This window comes from Lagenorhynchus albirostris, chromosome 9, assembly GCF_949774975.1.
Source record: "Lagenorhynchus albirostris chromosome 9, mLagAlb1.1, whole genome shotgun sequence".
Taxonomy (NCBI): Eukaryota; Metazoa; Chordata; class Mammalia; order Artiodactyla; family Delphinidae; genus Lagenorhynchus; species Lagenorhynchus albirostris.
Window position 1 is genome coordinate 5,454,094 of NC_083103.1, and position 19,723 is coordinate 5,473,816.

The window sequence follows — 19,723 nt, forward strand, 5'->3', positions numbered from 1 at the left end:
ATGTACAACTTTTTATATGAACATATGTGGGGTATATATTTAGGAGTAGGATTGATGGATCATATGGTAATTCTGTTTAACTTTTTGAGACACCACCAAACTTTTTCTGGTGCTTTTTAAAAAAAATATATCTATTTTGGCTGCGTTGGGTCTTCGTTGCTACATGCGAACTTTCTCTAGTTGTGGCAAGCAGGGGCTACTCTTCATTGCAGTGTGCGGGCTTCTCATTGCAGTGGCTGCTCTTGTTGTGGAGCATGGGCTCTAGGCGCGCAGACTTCAGTAGTTGTGGCTCGCAGGCTCAGTAGTTGTGGCTCGCAGGCTGTAGAGCGCAGGCTCAGTAGTTGTGGCGCACGGGCTTAGTTGCTCCGCAGCATGTGGGAACTTCCTGGACCAGGGCTCGAACCCATGTCCCCTGCTTTAGTAGGTGGATTCTTAACCACTGTACCACCAGGGAAGTCCCTTTTTCTGGCTTCTTAAGGTAGAAATGTAGAATATTGATTTTAAACCTTTGTCTTTTTTTTCTGATATAGGCATTTAAAGTTATATTTTCCTCTAAGTACTTTTTAAATTTTTTATTTATTTATTTTTGGCTGTGTTGGGTCTTTGTTGTTGTGCGCGGGCTTTCTCTAGCTGCGGAGAGCAGGGGCTACTCTTCGTTGCGGTGTGCGGGCTTCTCATTGCGTTGTCTTCTCTTGTTGCAGAGCATGGGCTCTAGGCACACGGGCTTCAGTAGTTGTGGCACAGGGGCTCTAGAGCACAGGCTAAGTAGTTGTGGCGCACGGGCTTAGCTGCTCCATGGCATGTGGGATCTTCCCAGACCAGGGCTCGAACCCGTGTCCCCTGCATTGGCAGGTGGATTCTTTTTTTTTTTTTTTTTTTTGCGGTATGCGGGCCTCTCACTGTTGTGGCCTCTTCCGTTGCAGAGCACAGGCTCCGGACGCACAGGCTCAGCGACCATGGCTCACGGGCCCAGCCGCTCCGCGGCATGTGTGATCTTCCCAGACCGGGGCACGAACCCGTGTCCCCTGCATCGGCAGGCAGACACTCAACCACTGCGCCAGCAGGGAAGCCCGGCAGGCAGATTCTTAACCTCTGTGCCACCAGGGAAGTCCCTCTCTAAGTACTTCTTTAGCTGCACTACACAAATTTTGATATTCTGTTCTTTCATTGTTGTTCAGCTTAAAATATATTTTCTAATTTCATTTGTTTTCTTCTTTGACTCATTAGTTATATAGAAATACATTCTTTAATTTCTAACCATCTGTGGATTTTCCAGATATATATTTTTTCTAATTTAATTCCATTGTGATTAGAGAGCATATTCTATGAGATTTTAATCTTTTGAAATTTATTGAGATTTATCTTATGGCCCAGGATATAATCTAGCTTAGTGAATATTACATGTGTACTTGAAAAAAAAAAGTTCTGCAATTATGGGGTGGAGTTTTTTAATGTCAATTATATCAAGTTGGTTGATTGTATTCTTCTGATTTTCTAAATCTTATCGCTTTTTTGCCTAGATATTCTACCAATTATCAGTAGAGGAGTTTTCAAATCTCTGACTGTAAGTGTGCATTTGTCTGTTTTTTCCCTTTAGTTCTGTCAGCTTTTTATTGTATTTTATTTATTTTTTATACAGCAGGTTCTTATTAGTCATCCATTTTATACACATCAGTGTATACATGTCAATCCCAATCTCCAAATTCATCCCACCATCCCCCACCCCCTGCCGCTTTCCCCCCTTGGTGTCCATACGTTTGTTCTCTACATCTGTGTCTCTATTTCTGCCCTGCAAACCGGTTCATCTGTACCATTTTCTAGGTTCCACATATATGCGTTAATATACGATATTTGTTTTTCTCTTTCTGACTTACCTCACTCTGTATGACAGTCTCTAGATCTACCCACGTCTCTACAAATGACCCAATTTCGTTCCTTTTTATGGCTGAGTAATACTCCATTGTATGTATGTACCACATCTTCTTTATCCATTCATCTGTCGATGGGCATTTAGGTTGCTTCCATGACCTGGCTATTGTAAACAGTGCTGCAATGAACATTGGGGTGCATGTGTCTTTTTGAATTATGGTTTTCTTTGGGTATATGCCCAGTAGTGGGATTGCTGGGTCATATGGTAATTCTATTTTTAGTTTTTTAAGGAACCTCCATACTGTTCTCCATAGTGGCTGTATCAATTTACATTCCCACCAACAATGCAAGAGGGTTCCCTTTTCTCCACACCCTCTCCAGCATTTGTTGTTTGTAGATTTTCTGATGATGTCCATTCTAATCTGTGTGAGGTGATACCTCATTGTAGTTTTGATTTGCATTTCTCTAATAATTAATGATGTTGAGCAGCTTTTCATGTGCTTCTTGGCCATCTGTATGTCTTCTTTGGAGAAATGTCTATTTAGGTCTTCTGCCCATTTTTTTTTTTTTTTAGTAAATTTATTTATTTATTTATTATTTTTGGCTGCGTTGGGTCTTCGTTGCTGTGTGAGGGCTTTCTCTAGTTGTGGTGAGCGGGGGCTACTCTTTGTTGCGGTGCACAGGCTTCTCATTGCGGTGGCTTCTCTTGTTGTGGAGCACGGGCTCTAGGCACGCAGGCTTCAGTAGTTGTGGCATGCAGGCTTGGTAGTTGTGGCGCACGGGCTTAGTTACTCCACGGCATGAGGGATCTTCCTGGACCAGGGCTTGAACCCGTGTCCCCTGCATTGGCAGGTGGATTCCTAACCACTGCACCACCCGGAAAGCCCTTCTGCCCATTTTTTGATTGGATTGTTTATTTTTTTAATATTGAGCTGCATGAGCTGTTTATATATTTTGGAGATTAATTCTTTGTCCGTTGATCCGTTTGCAAATATTTTCTCCCATTCTGACCGTTGTCTTTTCGTCTTGTTTGTGGTTTCCTTTGCTTTGCAAATGCTTTGAAGTTTCATTAGGTCCCATTTGTTTATTTTTGTTTTTATTTCCTTTTCTCTAGGAGGTGGATCTAAAAAGATCTTGCTGTGATTTATGTCAAGGAGTGTTCTTCCTATGTTTTCCTCTAAGTGTTTTATAGTGTCTGGTTTTACATTTAGGTCTCTAATCCATTTTGAGTTTATTTTTGTGTATGATGTTAGGGAGTGTTCTAATTTCATTCTTTTACATGTAGCTGCCCAGTTTTCCCAGCACCACTTATTGAAGAGACTGTCTTTTCTCCATTGTATACCCTTGCCTCCTTTGTCATAGATTAGTTGACCATAGGTGCATGGGTTTATCTCTGGGCTTTCTATCCTGTTCCATTGATCTATGTTTCTGTTTTTGTGCCAGTACCATATTGTCTTGATTACTGTAGCTTCGTAGTATAGTCTGAAGTCAGGGAGTCTGATTCCTTCAGCTCCTTTTTTTTCCCTCAAGACTGCTTTGGCTATTCGGGGTCTTTTGTGTCTCCATACAAATTTTAAGATTTTTTGTTCTAGTTCTGTAAAAAATGCCACTGGTAATTTGATAGGGGTTGCACTGAATCTATAGATTGCTTTGGGTAGTATAGTCATTTTCACAATATTGATTCTTCCAATCCAAGAACATGGTATATCTCTCCATCTGTTTGTGTCATCTTTGATTTCTTTCATCAGTGTCTTATAGTTTTCTGAGTACAGGTCTTTTGCCTCCTTAGGTAGGTTTATTCCTAGGTATTTTATTCTTTTTGTTGCAAGGGTGAATGGGATTGTTTCCTTAATTTCTCTTTCCGATCTTTCATTGTTAGTATATAGGAATGATAGAGATTTCTATGCATTAATTTTGTATCCTGCAACTTTACCAGATTCATTGATTAGTTCTAGTAGTTTTTCTGGTGGCATCTTTAGGATTCTCTAGGTATAGTATCATGTCATCTGCAAACGGTGACAGTTTTACTTCTTCTTTTGCAATTTGTATTCCTTTTATTTCTTTTTCTTTTCTGATTGCCGTGGCTAGGACTTCCAAAACCAAGTTGAATAATAGTGGCGAGAGTGGACATCCTTGCCCTATTCCTGATCTTAGAGGAAATGCTTTCAGTTTTTCACCATTGAGAATGATGTTTGCTGTGGGTTTGTCACATATGGCCTTTATTATGTTGAGGTAAGTTCCCTCTATGCTCACTCTCTGGAGAGATTTTTATCATAAATGGGTGTTGAATTTTGTCAAAAGCTTTCTCTGCATCTATGGAGATGATGGTATCGTTTTTATTCTTCAATTTGTTAATATGGTGTATCACACTGATTGATTTGCATATATTGAAGAATCCTTGCATCCCTGGGATAAATCCCACTTGATTGTGGTGTATGATCCTTTTAATGTGTTTTTGGATTCTGTTTGCTAGTATTTTGTTGAGGATTTGTGCATCTATATTCATCAGTGATATTGGTCTGTAATTTTCTTTTTTTGTACTACCTTTGTCTTGTTTTGGTATCAGGGTGATGGTGGCTTCATAGAATGAGTTTGGAGTGTTCCTTCCTCTGCAATTTTTTGGAAGAGTTTGAGAAGGATGGGTGTTAGCTCTTCTCTAAATGTTTGATAGAATTCACCTGTGAAGCCATCTGGTCCTGGACTTTTGTTTGTTGGAAGATTTTTAATCACAGTTTCAATTTCATTACTTGTGATTGGTCTGTTCATATTTTCTATTTCTTCCTGGTTCAGTCTTGGAAGGTTATACCTTTCTAAGAATTTGTCCATTTCTTCCAGGTTGTCCATTTTATTGGCATAGAGTTGCTTGTAGTAGTCTCTTAGGATGCTTTGTATTTCTGTGGTGTCCATTGTAACTTCTCCTTTTCCATTTCTAATTTTATTGATTTGAGCCCTCTCCCTCTTCTTCTTGATGAGTCTGGCTAAAGGTTTATCAATTTTGTTTATCTTCTCAAAGAACCATCTTTTAGTTTCATTGATCTTTGCTATTGTTTTCTTTGTTTCTATTTCATTTATTTCTGCTCTGATCTTTATGATTTCTTTCCTTCTACTAACTTTGGGTTTTTTTTTTTTTTGTTCTTCTTTCTCTAGTTCCTTTAGGTGTAATGTTAGATTGTTTATTTGAGATTTTTCTTGTTTCTTGAGGTAGGCTTGTATTGCTATAAACTTCCCTCTTAGAACAGCTTTTGCTGCATCCCATAGGTTTTGGATCATCATGTTTTTGTTGTCATTTGTCTCTAGGTATTTTTTGATTTCCTCTTTGATTTCTTCAGTGATCTCTTGGTTATTTAGTAACGTATTGTTTAGCCTCCATGTGTTTATGTTTTTTACGTTTTTTTCCCCTGTAATTGATTTCTAATCTCATGGTGTTGTGGTTGGAAAAGATGCTTGATATGATTTCAATTTTCTTAAATTTACTGAGGCTTGATTTGTGACCCAGGATGTGATCTATCCTGGAGAATGTTCTGTGTGCACTTGAGAAGAAAGTGTAATCTTCTGTTTTTGGATGGAATGTCTTATAAATAGCAATTAAATCTATCTGGTCTATTGTGTCATTTAAAGCTTGTGTTTCCTTATTAATTTTCTGCCTGGATGATCTGTCCATTGGTGTAAGGAGGTGTTGAAGTCCCCCAGTATTATTGTGTTACTGTCGATTTCCTCTTTTATAGCTGTTAGCAGTTGCCTTATGTATTGAGGTGTTCCTATGTTGGGTGCATATATATTTATAATGTTATATCTTCTTCTTGGATTGATCCCTTGTTTATTATGTAGTGTCCTTCCTTGTCTCTTGTAACATTCTTTATTTTAAAGTCTATTTTATCTGATATGAGTATTGTTACTCCAGTTTTCTTTTGATTACCTTTTGCACAGAATATCTTTTTCCATCCCCTCACTTTCAGTCTGTATGTGTCCCTAGGTCTGAAGTGGGTCTCTGGTAGACAGCATATACATGGGTCTTGTTTTTGTATCCATTCAGCGAGACTGTGTCTTTTGGTTGGAGTATTTAATCCATTCACGTTTAAGGAAATTATCGATATATATGTTCCTATTACCTTTATCTTAATTGTTATGGGTTTGTTTTTGTAGGTCTTTTTCTTCTTCTTCTTTTTTTTTTTTTTTTTTTTTGCGGTACGCGGGCCTCTCACTGTTGTGGCCTCTCTCCCATTGTGGAGCACAGGCTCCGGACACGCAGGCTCAGCGGCCATGGTTCGTGGGCCCAGACACTCTGCAGCATGTGGGATACTCCCGGACGAGGGCACGAACCCATGTCCCCTGCATCGGCAGGTGGACTCTCAACCACTGCACCACCAGGGAAGCCCTGATTGTCTGTAAAGCTTTTGATTTCTCCATCGAATCTGAATGAGATCCTTGCTGGGTAGAGTAATCTTGGTTGTAGTTTCTTCCCTTTCATCACTTTAATTATATCATGCCACTCCCTTCTGGCTTGTAGAGTTTCTGCTGAGAAATCAGCTGTTAACCTTATGGGAGTTCCCTTGTATGTTATTTGTCATTTTTCCCTTGTTGCTTTCAATAATTTTTCTTTGTCTTTAATTTTTGTCAGTTTGATTACTATGTGTCTTGGCATGTTTCTCCTTGGGTTTATCCTGCCTGGGACTCTCTGCTCTTCCTGGACTTGGGTGGCTATTTCCTTTCCCACGTTCGGGAAATTTTCGACTATAATCTCTTCAAATATTTTCTCGGGTGCTTTCTGTCTCTCTTCTCCTTCTAGGACCCCTATAATGTGAATGTTGTTGCATTTAATGTTGTCCCAGAGGTCTCTTAGGCTGTCTTCATTCTTTTCATTCTTTTTTCTTTATTCTGTTCCACAGCAGTGAATTCCACCATTCTGTCTTCCAGGTCACTTATCCATTCTTCTGCCTCAGTTATTCTGCTATTGATTCCTTCTAGTGTATTTTTCATTTCATCTCAGTTATTGTATTGTTCATCTCTGTTTGTTTGTTCTTTGATTCTTCAGGTGTTTGTTCTTTAATTCTTCTAGGTCTTTGTTAAACATTTCTTGCATCTTCTCGATCTTTGCCTCCATTCTTTTTCCGAGGTCCTGGATCATCTTCACTATCATTATTCTGAATTCTTTTTCTGGAAGGTTGCCTATCTCTACTTCATTTAGTTGTTTTTCTGGGGTTTTATCTTGTTCCTTCATCTGGTACAAAGTCCTCTGCCTTTTCATTTTGTCTGTCTTTCTGTGAATGTGGTTTTCGTTCCACAGGCTGCAGAATTGTAGTTCTTCTTGCTTCTGCTGTCTGCCCTCTGGTGGATGAGGCTATCTAAGAGGTTTGTCAGTTCTGTCAGCTTTTATTTCATTTTCTGTAGCTCTGTTATTGGGTGCATATACATTTAGGATTATATCTTCCTTCCTCAATCGACCCTTTTTTGATTATGAAATGTCTCTCTTTTTCTCTGCTAATTCTCATTGTCGTGACATTTCTTTGTCCAATATTAATATAGCCATACCAGCTTTCTATGTGCATAGAATATCTTTTTTCATCCTTTTACATTGTGTCTATATGTTAAAATTATACCTCTTTTAGATATATACAGGTTGAACAACACAGGTTTGAACTGCAGGTCCATTTATACACGGATTTTTTTTCAATAAATATGTATTACAGTACTAAACGATCATCAGTTGGTTGAATCCGTTGATGCAGAACTGTGGATAGGGAGGGCCAGCTGTAAAGTTATACTCACATTTTCCACTGCAGGGAAGGTTGGTGCCCCTTACCCCTGCATTGTCCAAGGGTCAACTACAGTTGGGTTTTGACTTTTTATTCTGACCAGCTCTGTTTTTTAATTGGAGCATTTCTATTTAATGGAATTATTAATACAGTTGGGTTTAAGTCTGTGTTAGTTTACAAGGGCTGCCATAACAAAGTACCATGGACTGGGTGGCTTAAACAACAGAAATTTATTTACTCATAGTTCTGGAAGGAAGAAGTCTGAGATTATGGTGTTGGCAGGGTTGGTTCCTTCTGAGGGCTATGAGGAAAGGATCTATTCCAGGCCTCAATCTTTGGCTTGCAGACAACCATCTTCTCCCTGTGCCTTCACATCATTTTCTCTCTGTACACGTCTGTGTCCCAATTTCCTCTTCTTATAAGGACACCAGTTATATTGGATTAGGGTCTACCCTAATGACCTCATTTTAACATAATACTTCTGTAAAGACTCTATCTCCTTGGAAAAGTAGGATATAATAACCAAGGACAGCGTTTATTAAAATAAAGATGTAATTAGTATTAAAAAAATTGTTATAACAGCAGAGATTGGCACAACATTGTAAATCAACTATACTTCAATAAAAAGAAAATAAAATCAGAAAAAAGATTATATATCTATCTATATGTATATGTATCTGTATATCTGTATGAAATAAAGGAGCTTATCTTTAATGAAGCTAAAAAAAAAACAACAACAACAAAGATTCTATCTCCAAAAAAATAAAATAAAATAAATTTTTAAAGACAAAAAAAACAAGACCTGTCTCCAAATAAGTCACATTCAGAGGTGCAGGATTTCAATATATGCTTTGGTGGGGGACACAATTCAACCCATAACAAAGTCTATCATCTTGCTATTTGTTTTCTATTTGCCCCATATGTTCTTTATTATTATATTTTTTAAATTAATTTATTTATTTACTTTTGGCTGCATTGGTTCTTTGTTGCTGCACGCGGGCTTTCTCTAGTTGCCGCGAGTGGGGGCTACTCTTTGTTGCGGTGCGCGGGCTTCTCATTGCAGTGGCTTCTCTCGTTGCGGAGCACAGGCTCTAGGCGCGTGGGCTTCAGTAGTTGTGGCACGCGGGCTCAGTAGTTGTGGCTCGTGGGCTGTAGAGCATAGGCTCAGTAGTTGTGGAGCACGGGCTTAGTTGCTCCACGGCATGTGGGATCTTCCCAGACCAGGGATCGAATCCATGTGCCCTGCATTGGCAGGCGGATTCTTAACCACTGTGCCACCAGGGAAGGTCTGCCCTATATGTTCTTTTGTTCCTCAGTTCTTTTCCTGACTTCTTTTGAGGAACTGAATATATTTATATTAATATTATAAATGTAATAGTATTAATTATTAATATAGATATAATTGTCACACATTATAATTCAATATTTAATATAATTAATATTATACTTTGTTTCATCTCTTTGCATTTTAACTATATCTTTTTATTATTTTTAATGCTCTAGAAATTATAAATATGTATCACTAACTTCTCACAGTGTAATTGAACTCCACATTTCACAAAAGAAAAAACTATAATATAATCTACTCTCCCATATTTTGTACTATTATCATATATTTTATTCCTACGTATGTCATAAACTGCATCTTACAATTATATTACTTTCGCTGTAAACAGTCATTTGTCTTTTATGGAAATTAAGAGAAGAAAAAAGCCATGCTTTTATAATTACCCAGAATTATCAATTCTGTGGCTCTTCCTTCCTATAGATCCAAGTTTCCAAATTTCCTTTCAGCCTAAATAACTTCATTTAGCATTTCTCACAGTGCAAGTCTGCTGGCAATAAATTCTCTTATCTTTCATTTTTCTGAAAAAGTCTTTATTTCTCTTTCATTTTGAAGGATATTTTCATTGGCTATAGAATTCTGGACTGAAACTCTCCCTTTGTCAGCAATTTAAAGGTGTGATTCCATTATCTTCTATCCCCCTTTTCTTCCTATCATTGTACCCCTATATGTAAGGTGTCTTAGTGGTTCAGCATCGACACTAATGAGATAAAGCAATATTAAATGATTGAAACAACGCAAGAGAGAGCGTGTCCCTTATGTAGTATTCTTGCAAAAAGGTTTAACCTGAATCTAATTGTGAGGAAACATTCAAAGAAATTCCAACTGAGATATTTTACCAGAAAACTAGCTTGGATTCTTCAAAAGTATCAATGTCATGAAAAACAAAAAGGCAAGAGGACTAGTCTAGATTTTAGGGATATGTAGAGAAATGTAATTATGGTCTAATTAGTCTAGATAATAATACTGCACTGTGAAATTTCTTGGTCGCCATGGAAAATAGTTTGCCAGTTCCTCATAAAGTTAAACATAGACTTAGCATATGACCAAGCAATTCCACTTCTAGGTATATACCTGAAAGAATTGAAAGCAGGGACTCAAACAGATACTTGCACACCCGTGCTCCTAGAAGCATTGTTCACAACAGCCAAAAGGTGGAAACAACCCAAGTGTCCATCAACAGATGAGTAGCTAAACAAAATGTGATATATACATACAACAGAATATTATTCAACCTTTAAAAGGAATGAAATTCTGACAATGCTACAACATGGGTGAACCTTGAAGACATTATGCTAAATGAAGTAAGCCAGACACAAAAGGACAAATATTGCATGATTCCACTTACATGAACTACCTAGAACAGGCAACTTCATAGAGACAGAAAGTAGAACAGAGGTTACCAGGGGAGGATGGGATATTTACTGGGTACAGTTTCTTTTCAGGATGATGAAAAAGTTCTGGAAGTGGATAGTGGTGATGGTTGCATAACACTGTGAATGTACTTAATGCCACAGTTGTATACATGTTTTTTTTTTTAACATCTTTATCGGAGTATAATTGCTTTACAATGTTGTGTTAAGTTTCTGCTGTATAACAAAGTGAATCAGCTATATGCAACGCAACTGTATACTTAAAATGGTTAAAATAGTAAATTTCACGTTATGTATATTTTACCACAAATTTTTAAAAAGGATATTGTGGTTACGTGAGAAAATGTCCTCATTTTTAGGAGATATGGGCCAAAATATTTAGGGGTGAAGTGTCTTAATGCCTGCAACTTATTTTTAGTGGATCTAGGGAAAAAGAGAAAGAAATGTGGCAAAAGGTTAACAACTGGTGACTCTAGATACATGTTCATTGTACTACTCTTTCAACTTTTCTGTAAGTCTGAAGATGTTCAAAATACAAAGAAGGTGCTCAATAAATATTTTAAAATGAGTAAATGAATGTGAGAGAGGACCCTTCCAGATAGAGAGAAAAGCAGGAGCAAAGGTTAAGAGGAAGAAAAAGTGCTTTCAAGAAACACTGAGTAATCTAGTTTGATTTGAGTCAAAGGTGCATGCTAGGACGTTCTGGAAGATAAAGCCAGAAAGGTAGGTAGGCTGTGTGCCAAACTGGGAAAGGTCCTGAGCTAAAGAACAGAGAGGCTGTACTGTTCCTGGCTAGCAACAGAGAGCACCACGGAAGGCAATAAACATGGTGGTAACAATTCTTCTGCAGGATTAATCTAGTCATGATGCCCTGGACAGACCAAAGGGCATCACAGCTAGAAGGCTATTACAGTAGTCTAGGCATGGGAGCAGGGACTTGGGCTAGGTGGAGGAAGTGGGAATAAAAGGCAACTGTTTTATGAAGGACCTTCAGAATCTGATAACTGAGTAAACGTGGAAAGTGCGGGTTATCACCCTGAGGTTTACACCCGGGTGTCGGAGAACACAGGAAATTGGAAAGTCAGCAGGAGAGGCTAGTTTGCAGCTCAAGGCTCAAAGACATGAACTATAAGAAAAAGGAGTAGGTTTGGTTTTATCCCTGCCTTCCTGTCAAATGGATCCTTCACAGGCCCTCAGGCTGTCAGACAGGGTCCAATCAGAACCAGAATTCTCCACTGGACCCACCTCACCTGGCCCCACAACCCATGCCCGGGACCAGCAGGCCCTTAGGGCTGACTGGTACCCTGAGTCCTTCTCTGGCAGTGTCTCTTCAGCATCTCCCCTGAAGATCCCCAGCATCTTAGCCCTCACGTAGTTCGGTCTTCTTGCCCTAACTTCCCCTCTTTTCAGAGTCCTTTTTCCTCAGTAAGAGGAGAGGAATCAAGTATCTGCACCAGTCCTGCAGCATGCAGGCCAAGACCGGCACTTCTAAGCAGTTCAGGTGTGGGTGGGCCAGGGGTGGAGGGAGAGACGGAAGAGATGACAGAGCGGGGCTGAGGGAGAGGCCAGCACAGGGTGGTGCTGGGGGCAGCAGGGACCGCCTGCGGCATATCTGGCTGCAGGGAGATCCAGTAGGCCTTGCTCCATCCAGCCCCACCTGCCATACAGGACACCCAGCAGTACTGGGGTTGGCGCAGGGGGATCTCTGCTTACCAGCTCAGTCATCCCACCAATCCTCAGATAATTCCATTTGTTGCCCCTAAACCACTTGCTCTATCCCCATGGCACTCAGCCCTCCTCTCCCAGTTTCCCATTTCTGTGTAGAAAATAAAAGCTCGAGGTCGGCAAGAGTGTGGACATTCTGATGAGGCAGAGCTCAGCCTAGCACGGGAACATTTAGGACATGGAGACAATCAGACTGGGGACAGGGCTGGAGGAGGCATCTAGCTGAGCCACCAGTGAGGGTGGAAGCTGTGGAGAAAGTCAGAGGCCTTGGAGTCAGTCCGCCAAACCAAGAGGTGAGCTGCACAGCAGAGCGCGGCCCACAGAGGCAGGTGGCTGCTGTCCTGGGCACAGCTGCCCAGCTCCACGCCTTCTCAGGCCGCATGAAGATCAATTACATGGGGTGCATATAATCAGCTCCTTCTCCTTGCCCAGCCTCCAGGGAGGGGCAGCTTCCTTCACCCAACCTGTCGTCTGCCACCACGGTTATGTGCGGCCTGAGTCAGGCTGGCACGTGGGGTCTTGCGCTAGCCTGGGCTTGCTCTGGGTGACCCTCCCTGCCACACCTGCCTCCGCAGCTCTACCTCCCAGGCTCACTGATCTGCCATCAGGGGTGCCGGGGGCTGGGGGGTGGTGTCACGACCCAGGCCAGGGAATCCCACTGGGCAGCCTTTGCCAACTTGCCTCCCTACCCACTGGGAAAACAGCTCTTGTATTCTTGGTCCTCAAGCCCAGATACAGAATCCCCTAAAGGGTGCCAGCTCCCCAGGGCGTCTGCCTGGGAATGAGCAAACCTGGCAGAGGAAGGGGAGAAGTATCAGCTCTGGTGTGACCTGCTGCCATGGAAACAAGTCAGTGACTAGCAAGGGCGTGAGAGTGAGAGGCTCTGGTCAAATATGTCCAGCGACAGAAAAACTGGGCTGGAAAACTGAGGGAAATGGGCAGGGAAATCTGGCTGAAATGGGAAGGAAGGAAAGTCCTGGTTTAACTGCAGGTTAGCCTTACCGGGAGGCAGATGGCGCACCTTTAGTGACAGCCAAGGCAGTGGCAAGATTACTGGTCTAAGTGCCACCACTGGCTCTTTGACCTAAACCTAAAAATTCATATCTCTCAGAAGGGAAAGTTCAAGTCGCAACATAAGACTTTCCAGCTGTTGTAAATTGCAATGGATCACCACGCCCCTGAAGTAGGCTGACGTAGGCCTCCCCCACAGGCCCTGAGCTGCACCAGGTCTGGAGTAATTAAGGCTTCCCGGGGCACTTCGCTACACAGGAGTCCTGACACACCCAGCAGGCACTTACCTGCAGCCAGTGGAGTAGAAGCAAACTGGAGAGGCAGGACAGAGAAGAAGCGCAGGATTCCGGGGTGGGAGCACAGGCTGCCAGGAAGAGGGTGTAACAGCTCACCTTGGGTCACATCTCCAGGAAAAGGAGCAATTGTGGCCCCCAGAAGTCCTGCACCATCCCACATCTAGGGACAAAATAGACAGTCAGTTGTGTCCCATTCCTTCCTTCGTTGTACTCACTTAACCTCTCCCCAGCTTCCTTGTTCTGAGGATGACTGCACCCTCTGTGAGCAACAGAGGGTCCCAGAGGACGTCTAAACAGGACTTGGGAGGCTTTGCCCTGTCCTCAAGCCACTCTCCCTTCAATCTTCTCTGCTCTGCCTTCCTCAAGTAACAGCTCCGTCCCAGCTCCTAACACTCCCCAGGTCATGGGACAACTGCTCTGAGTGGTCTGCTTCAGCGCTAGCTCCTGGCACAAGTTCAGCCCTAGGCAGGCCTGTGGAAGGGCAGGGCCTCGAAGTCAGCCTGAGGATGGTGCTGCGAGCCAGCTTCATTCCCTTGCAGCAGCTGCAGGCCTCGGCAGTCTGTTGCTGTGGTGCACACAGTTTCCCACTCCCAGGTGGGTCACAGCTGGGAGAGAAATGTCTCGGGGGAAGAGTGGGCCATTGAAAAAGAAGAGCCAAGAACAGACACAAATGCCACAACAGCCAGAGGAGTGTCCATCATCGGTCCTCAAGATTGCTTCATGCTCCTGTGCTGTACTTTCCTCCCCCTGCAGCTGTTCAGCTCAGTTCCAGACAAAGAGACTCACAAAACCCTTCTACCCATTCACGAGACCCTGTTCACTCTGCTCCCAGTTGGCTGGTCCTGCACCAAACATGCCAACGATATGGCCCTTGCCCCATAACCATCTGCCTCTTCACATTCTTCCCCTGGAAAAGTGGCTGTAAGAAGCATGTGAGCCTAATAAAAGGGCCTCAGGGTAATAGAGAGACCACATCTCGCTTCCCCTCTGCAGGAAAACTCACAGCTCCCGTTCATTCACTATTACTTACTGTGTGCCATCCATGTGCCAAGCTGGGAATAAAAGCACTGACCAAAACCCAGTCCCTGTCTTCTAAGAGCTCAGTATCTACAGACATTTCTCCCCCATGTCTCAGGGCTGTGGGGAGGGTGCCCAGAATATCTTTTCCCTACTTCTTAGCATATCCACATTCTCCACATCCTTCACAGCCCAGCACAAATGCTGTCTGCTCCTTGGCTCTCATCATATAGCCACTTCGCAGTGGTGTCTCCTGCCTCTGAATGTTCACAGCACAGTTACCTGCACCTCTCTCAAGACATGTCACTTTCTACTTATATGTGTTTTGTATGCATAGTTGATCTTCTCTACTAGACTCCATGTTTCTTGAGGGCAAATATCATCTTACACATCTTTGTATCCTTGGGAGTCTCCCCCCACAAAATACCACATGCATAACAGGTGCTCAAATAATACTCATGGAATACGGCTTCCACATAAAGATGCCGGTTGGATGAGTGAAGTCTTGTTTGTGAAGCTATTGGGAGTTCTCAGATTTAAAAATAATACATTTTCATCACTAATTAAAAACTCCTTATTAGAATTTTCCCAATTAATACAAAGCTTGAACTCAATGTAGGTAACATAGGATTCTTATGTATCCCTTATAACTGTATACATATCCAGTCTTATGTAAATGGTATATTATGTAAATATTATAATTCAATAGTCAGCTGTTTCTGCACTATAACATGTAAGTGCTCACATCCTGTGTGTATCTTATGCAAGGGAAAGTATCTTCTGCACTACGTGGTGTCCAGCTTTTCACTCTTCCTAATGCTGTGTGGTAGTGATATAACCCAGACTACAGCTGAACGGAAGAGATACCCTGGCCATGAGCACCCAGCCTTGGGTAAGCAGGCTCAGGTTTCCCCATCAGAATCAGCCTATAAAACCATCCTTCCTAGGAGGACAGATTTGCCCATCAACAGAGGAAGTGGGGACTTCCCTGGTGGTCCAGTGGGTAAGACTCCGTGCTCCCAATGCAGGGGGCCCCGGTTCTATCCCTGGTCGGGGAACTAGATCCTGCCTGCATGTCACAACTAAGAAGTCCGCATGCCACAACTAAAGATGCTGCATGCCACAACTAAGACATGGTGCAGCCTAAATAAATAAATTACATAGAGGACGAGACTCCAAAAGTTAAGAAAAGTTCTCACAGTGGCTAAGGGATGTTTTTGAAAATATCAGAACTGATGGCTGGGACTGGGATAGCGCTTATTACGGGCAGGCTAAAAACTTACTCCATTTAACCATCAAAAACCTGAGGTGGTTCTATCATTACCCCCAGCTTTGCAAATGAGGAAACTGAGGCTCAAGAGATGTAATCACTTTGCCCAAAGTCACATACCCAAGTGTCTCTGACTCTAGATCTTGAGCTGAGATTCTTGCTCAAACCATCCAGTTCCCTTTTTTTCTTTTTGCACTTGGTGTGCAATGAGGGACAACGACCCCATATCCCCTAGAAGAGACCTTAGGGATCATCTGCTTCAACCTCCTTACTTTACAGACAGGAAACGTGGGCTCAGAGAGATAAAGGGACATGTCCCTTAGGTCACACAGAGCCAGGGGCTTTTCTGCAACGGAATCGCAAGGTGCACAAGAGTACCAGTCCAAACTCCATTTTACAGAGGGGGAAGTGAAGCCCAGAGCGCTGAGCGCAGGTCCCGGGTCCACCACGGGCAGAGCCGTATCCAACCCTGGGAGCGCTCGTTATCCTGCCCGGCGCTACCAGCACCTTCACCTGGGGCGCCAACCATCAACTCACCGGCCAGCGCCTCGGGAGTACTTGTCGGCGGCGCGCAGGCCCTCGGCCGGGAGTGACAAAGCGCTGACGTGGAACGAGCGGGGCCGCGCAGGCCAGAGCCGGACATGGCCTCGCTAACCCAGGCCTCCCCTGGCCCCTTCGCCTCAGAAGGCCGAGGCCCCAGGAGGGCGCGAACGCCCGGACGCCGAGCAGAATTCAGAAGCGCTGGCCTCGGAGGGAGGCAGGGTCGCCTGGCCTCCTCTCCTCAGGCTCCTACTTTGCCCCCTCAACAGTCTGTAGACCCGGTCCTGGCGCCGGGACACCTGACGGGGATCAACGGCTCGACCCTCCGCAGGGTCTAGCCACCTGGACCGAGGAGGGCTAGGTTGCCCTGGAAACGGAAAAAAAAAGCTCTTTGCGCCTGCGCGGACGCGCTAGGCACAATGGGAAATGTGGTTTCCGGGCTGTCATCTGGTGGCCAGAGGAACGGACGCAAGATGGCGCTCCAGCGTCGCGGTCCGTTCAGAGACGCAGGGTTACCCGGCCGCCCTGGGCCCTTTTTGGGCGCTGCCGGCGTAGGAGAGGCCGCCGGGGCCTGAAAGGTAGTTTCTCTTGAGGGGACGCCCTGGCTCGTGACTCGTCCCAGGCCGGGTCGAGCCGGCCCCGACGGAGGGAGAACGTTGTGGAGGTGGGAGCTGGCCCAGGAAGGACCGGCTGCCCGAGGGACCCGAGCTCCTCGTCGCACAAGTGTTCTAGTCGGGCCGGCCCCTAAGAGGCTCCTATATCGGGTGGGAGTTAAACTGGGACCCCGTGAGCAGGGCCTGTCCTGACCATCCCTCCGGCTTCCCCTGCCCAGTGCGTTGACTGACCTGGAACCACCTTCTCCATTCCCGAGTTAGGCCTCTGAACTGAGATCTAGAAACCTAATTCAGGCTCTGTCGGAGACCCAGTTACTTCTCTGAGCCTCAGTTTCCTCATTTCTAAAACGGTAGTAATTGTAATGGCTCCCCTTTCTCCTCTGAGAGTGTTGCAAGGTTCATATGAGGTGACTGATGTGCAGGTTGGACAGTCCTATAAGAACATAAACAGGCATTCCCATTCGTTGTAAATTAGTGCAACTTCTTACAAGGAAATTAGGCAGTGCCCTTCAGAATTAAAAACGAAGAATGAATTTGCTTCGGCAATTCTAGAAATATGTCCTACGGAATTAGTGGCCATGTGTTCACAAGAAAGTATATACAAGGGTACTTAAGCATTACTTGAAATGGAAAAAAAAAAACCAACCCCAGAACAATATAAATGTCCATCAGTAGATGACCACTTAAATCATGATGGGTTCCATAAAAGAGAATATGTGCTTATTTTAAAAATTAGAGCTTTCTGTACTGATGTACAGCTCTTCTGTGATATGAAAAAAATTTTCAAAATGCAGAATAGTGCGTTACTATGCTTTAATTTATACTTAAAAAAGAATACACAAATGTATTTGATGACTTAAACATGGAATGTCTTTGGAGGGCCTTAGAAGAAGCTGGTAACAACGGTTGCCTGTGAAGGATTGGAGGACAAGATCGGAGGGAGACGCTCTTTTCATTTTATATCTTTTTTTTTTAAAACTGTGTTTTTTGCCCCTTTAGCAATTTGTATGAGCTTTGTCTATACATACAGTTCTTTTTCATTTCTTTTCTTTTTTGGCCATGCCACGCCTTGAGGGACCTCAGTTCCCCAACCAGGGATTGAACCCTTGGCCACAGCAGTGAAAGCCCGGAATCCTAACCACTAGGCCACCAGGGAACTCCCAGTGTTCATATAGTTCTTAATCATTTGTCTGTTTTTTTTTTTTTTTTTTTTTTTTTTTTTCCGGTATGCAGGCCTCTCACTGCTGTGGCCTCTCCCATTGCTGAGCACAGGCTCCGGACGCACAGGCTCAGCGGCCATGGCTCACGGGCCCAGCCGCTCCACGGCATGTGGGATCTTCCCGGACCGGGCACGAACCCGTGTCCCCTGCATCGGCAGGCGGACTCTCAACCACTGCGCCACCAGGGAAGCCCCTTGTCTGTATTTTTTTTTTTTTTTATTTTTGGCTGTGTTGGGTCTTCGTTGCTGCGCATGATCTTTCTCTAATTGCAGTAAGTAGGGGCTACTCTTCGTTGCGGTGCGCGGGCTTCTCATTGCAATAGCTTCTCTTGTTGTAGAGCTCGGGCTCTAGGCGCGCAGGCTTCAGTAGTTGTGGCACATGGGCTCAGTAGTTGTGGCTTGTGGGTTGTAGGGTGCAGGCTCAGTAGTTGCGGCACATGGGGCTTAGTTGCTCCATGGCATATGGGATCTTCCCGGACCAGGGCTCGAACCCCTGTCCCCTGCATTGGCAGGTGGATTCTTAACCACTGCGCCACCAGGGAAGCCCCCCTTGTCTGTATTTTTGATGCAGATAATTTCCCCTCCAATTTTTGTTTTTCCTCGTGCTGAATTCTTCTCAGAATACTCCGTAGATTCTAGTGGGCCCCACAGCTCTGAGTTCATGATTGGATCCTGCCTTCCCAGCTGCACGGACTGCAGGAGGGCAGGGCCCAACCTTGGCTTCCCTCCTGACAGTCACCGCCACTGTCCCCAAGCCCCGGCCCAGAACTGCTGAAAGGGCAGTCTGGGTGGGACTCATGGGTGGCTGTAGATGGCAGGCAGCCCTCTCGCTGCTCAGCAGGGTGGACCAGCCAAATGGATCAAGAATCACATCTGGCTTCTCTGTACCCCACCTTGTGACCCTGGGCCTGCTATCCACAGACAGGTACAAATGATTCCTCTTCTAGAGAGCATGTTGAGGCTGAATTCTGTCAGTGTACAGAGGACACGTACTGTTAAAATATCAAAGCAGGAGGTGGGGTCTAGGGATTTCCTGGTTTAATCCTTTTGTCTTACAGAAAGAAACAGAGACTTAAGATGAAGTAACTTGTAAGTGATACAGCTGGGGCTAGAACCCAAGTGTCCTGCTCCTCCGTCCACTAGGGTTAGAGCAGTGCTGGGGGTCCCACCAGGGTCTGGGTGAGAGATTCATTCCTAAAACTGGGCGTGAGGTCTCAATCAACAAGAACATTTGCTGCCAGCTCCTATCTGAGGCCTGCTTTAAGGGAAGGAGCTGCACTCACCTACTCCCAACCCCCAACCAAACTAGAGTGTTACAGGGCAGAGTATATGATCTTGGGAAGAGGGGAGAGAAGTGACAAAGATGGACCCACTTACTCTTCTTGAACATTGTAACTGAGCAGAAGGAACCCCTAGGCAGAGGGGAGGGCCCACCGAGGGTCCTTCCCTGGCAGTGATAGGCTGGCTTGGAAAGTCAGGCTGTCTTGCGTTGCAGCAAGAAGATTCTTGGGACCCAAAGTGTGCTCAAGAACTAGCATCAAGTGCCCAAAAGGAGAATTAGCTTCTGGGACGGGCTTGGTCCTGTCCACATAGGCATCGACAGCTTCCATTTCCTCATGGGTAACTCCCTTCCGCTGCCCCGACAGAGCCCAGCACCTGCTGTCCAGTGTAGACTTGTTCCCCTGCCGACC

General features: G+C 44.1%; 1 protein-coding gene across 1 annotated transcript in view; it reads right to left on the minus strand.

The window, feature by feature from the left end:
• LOC132526071 (uncharacterized) overlaps nucleotides 1–16,532 on the minus strand; it is a 58,976-nt gene extending 42,444 nt beyond the window's left edge. The window contains exons 1-2 of the mRNA XM_060159822.1: nucleotides 16,197–16,532; nucleotides 13,364–13,532 (exon numbers count right to left, since the gene is read on the minus strand). Of these exons, the coding sequence (XP_060015805.1) occupies nucleotides 13,364–13,532 (169 nt within the window). The 5' untranslated portion in view covers nucleotides 16,197–16,532. The remainder of the gene's footprint in view (nucleotides 1–13,363; nucleotides 13,533–16,196) is intronic.
• Between the last annotated feature and the right edge of the window lie 3,191 nt (nucleotides 16,533–19,723).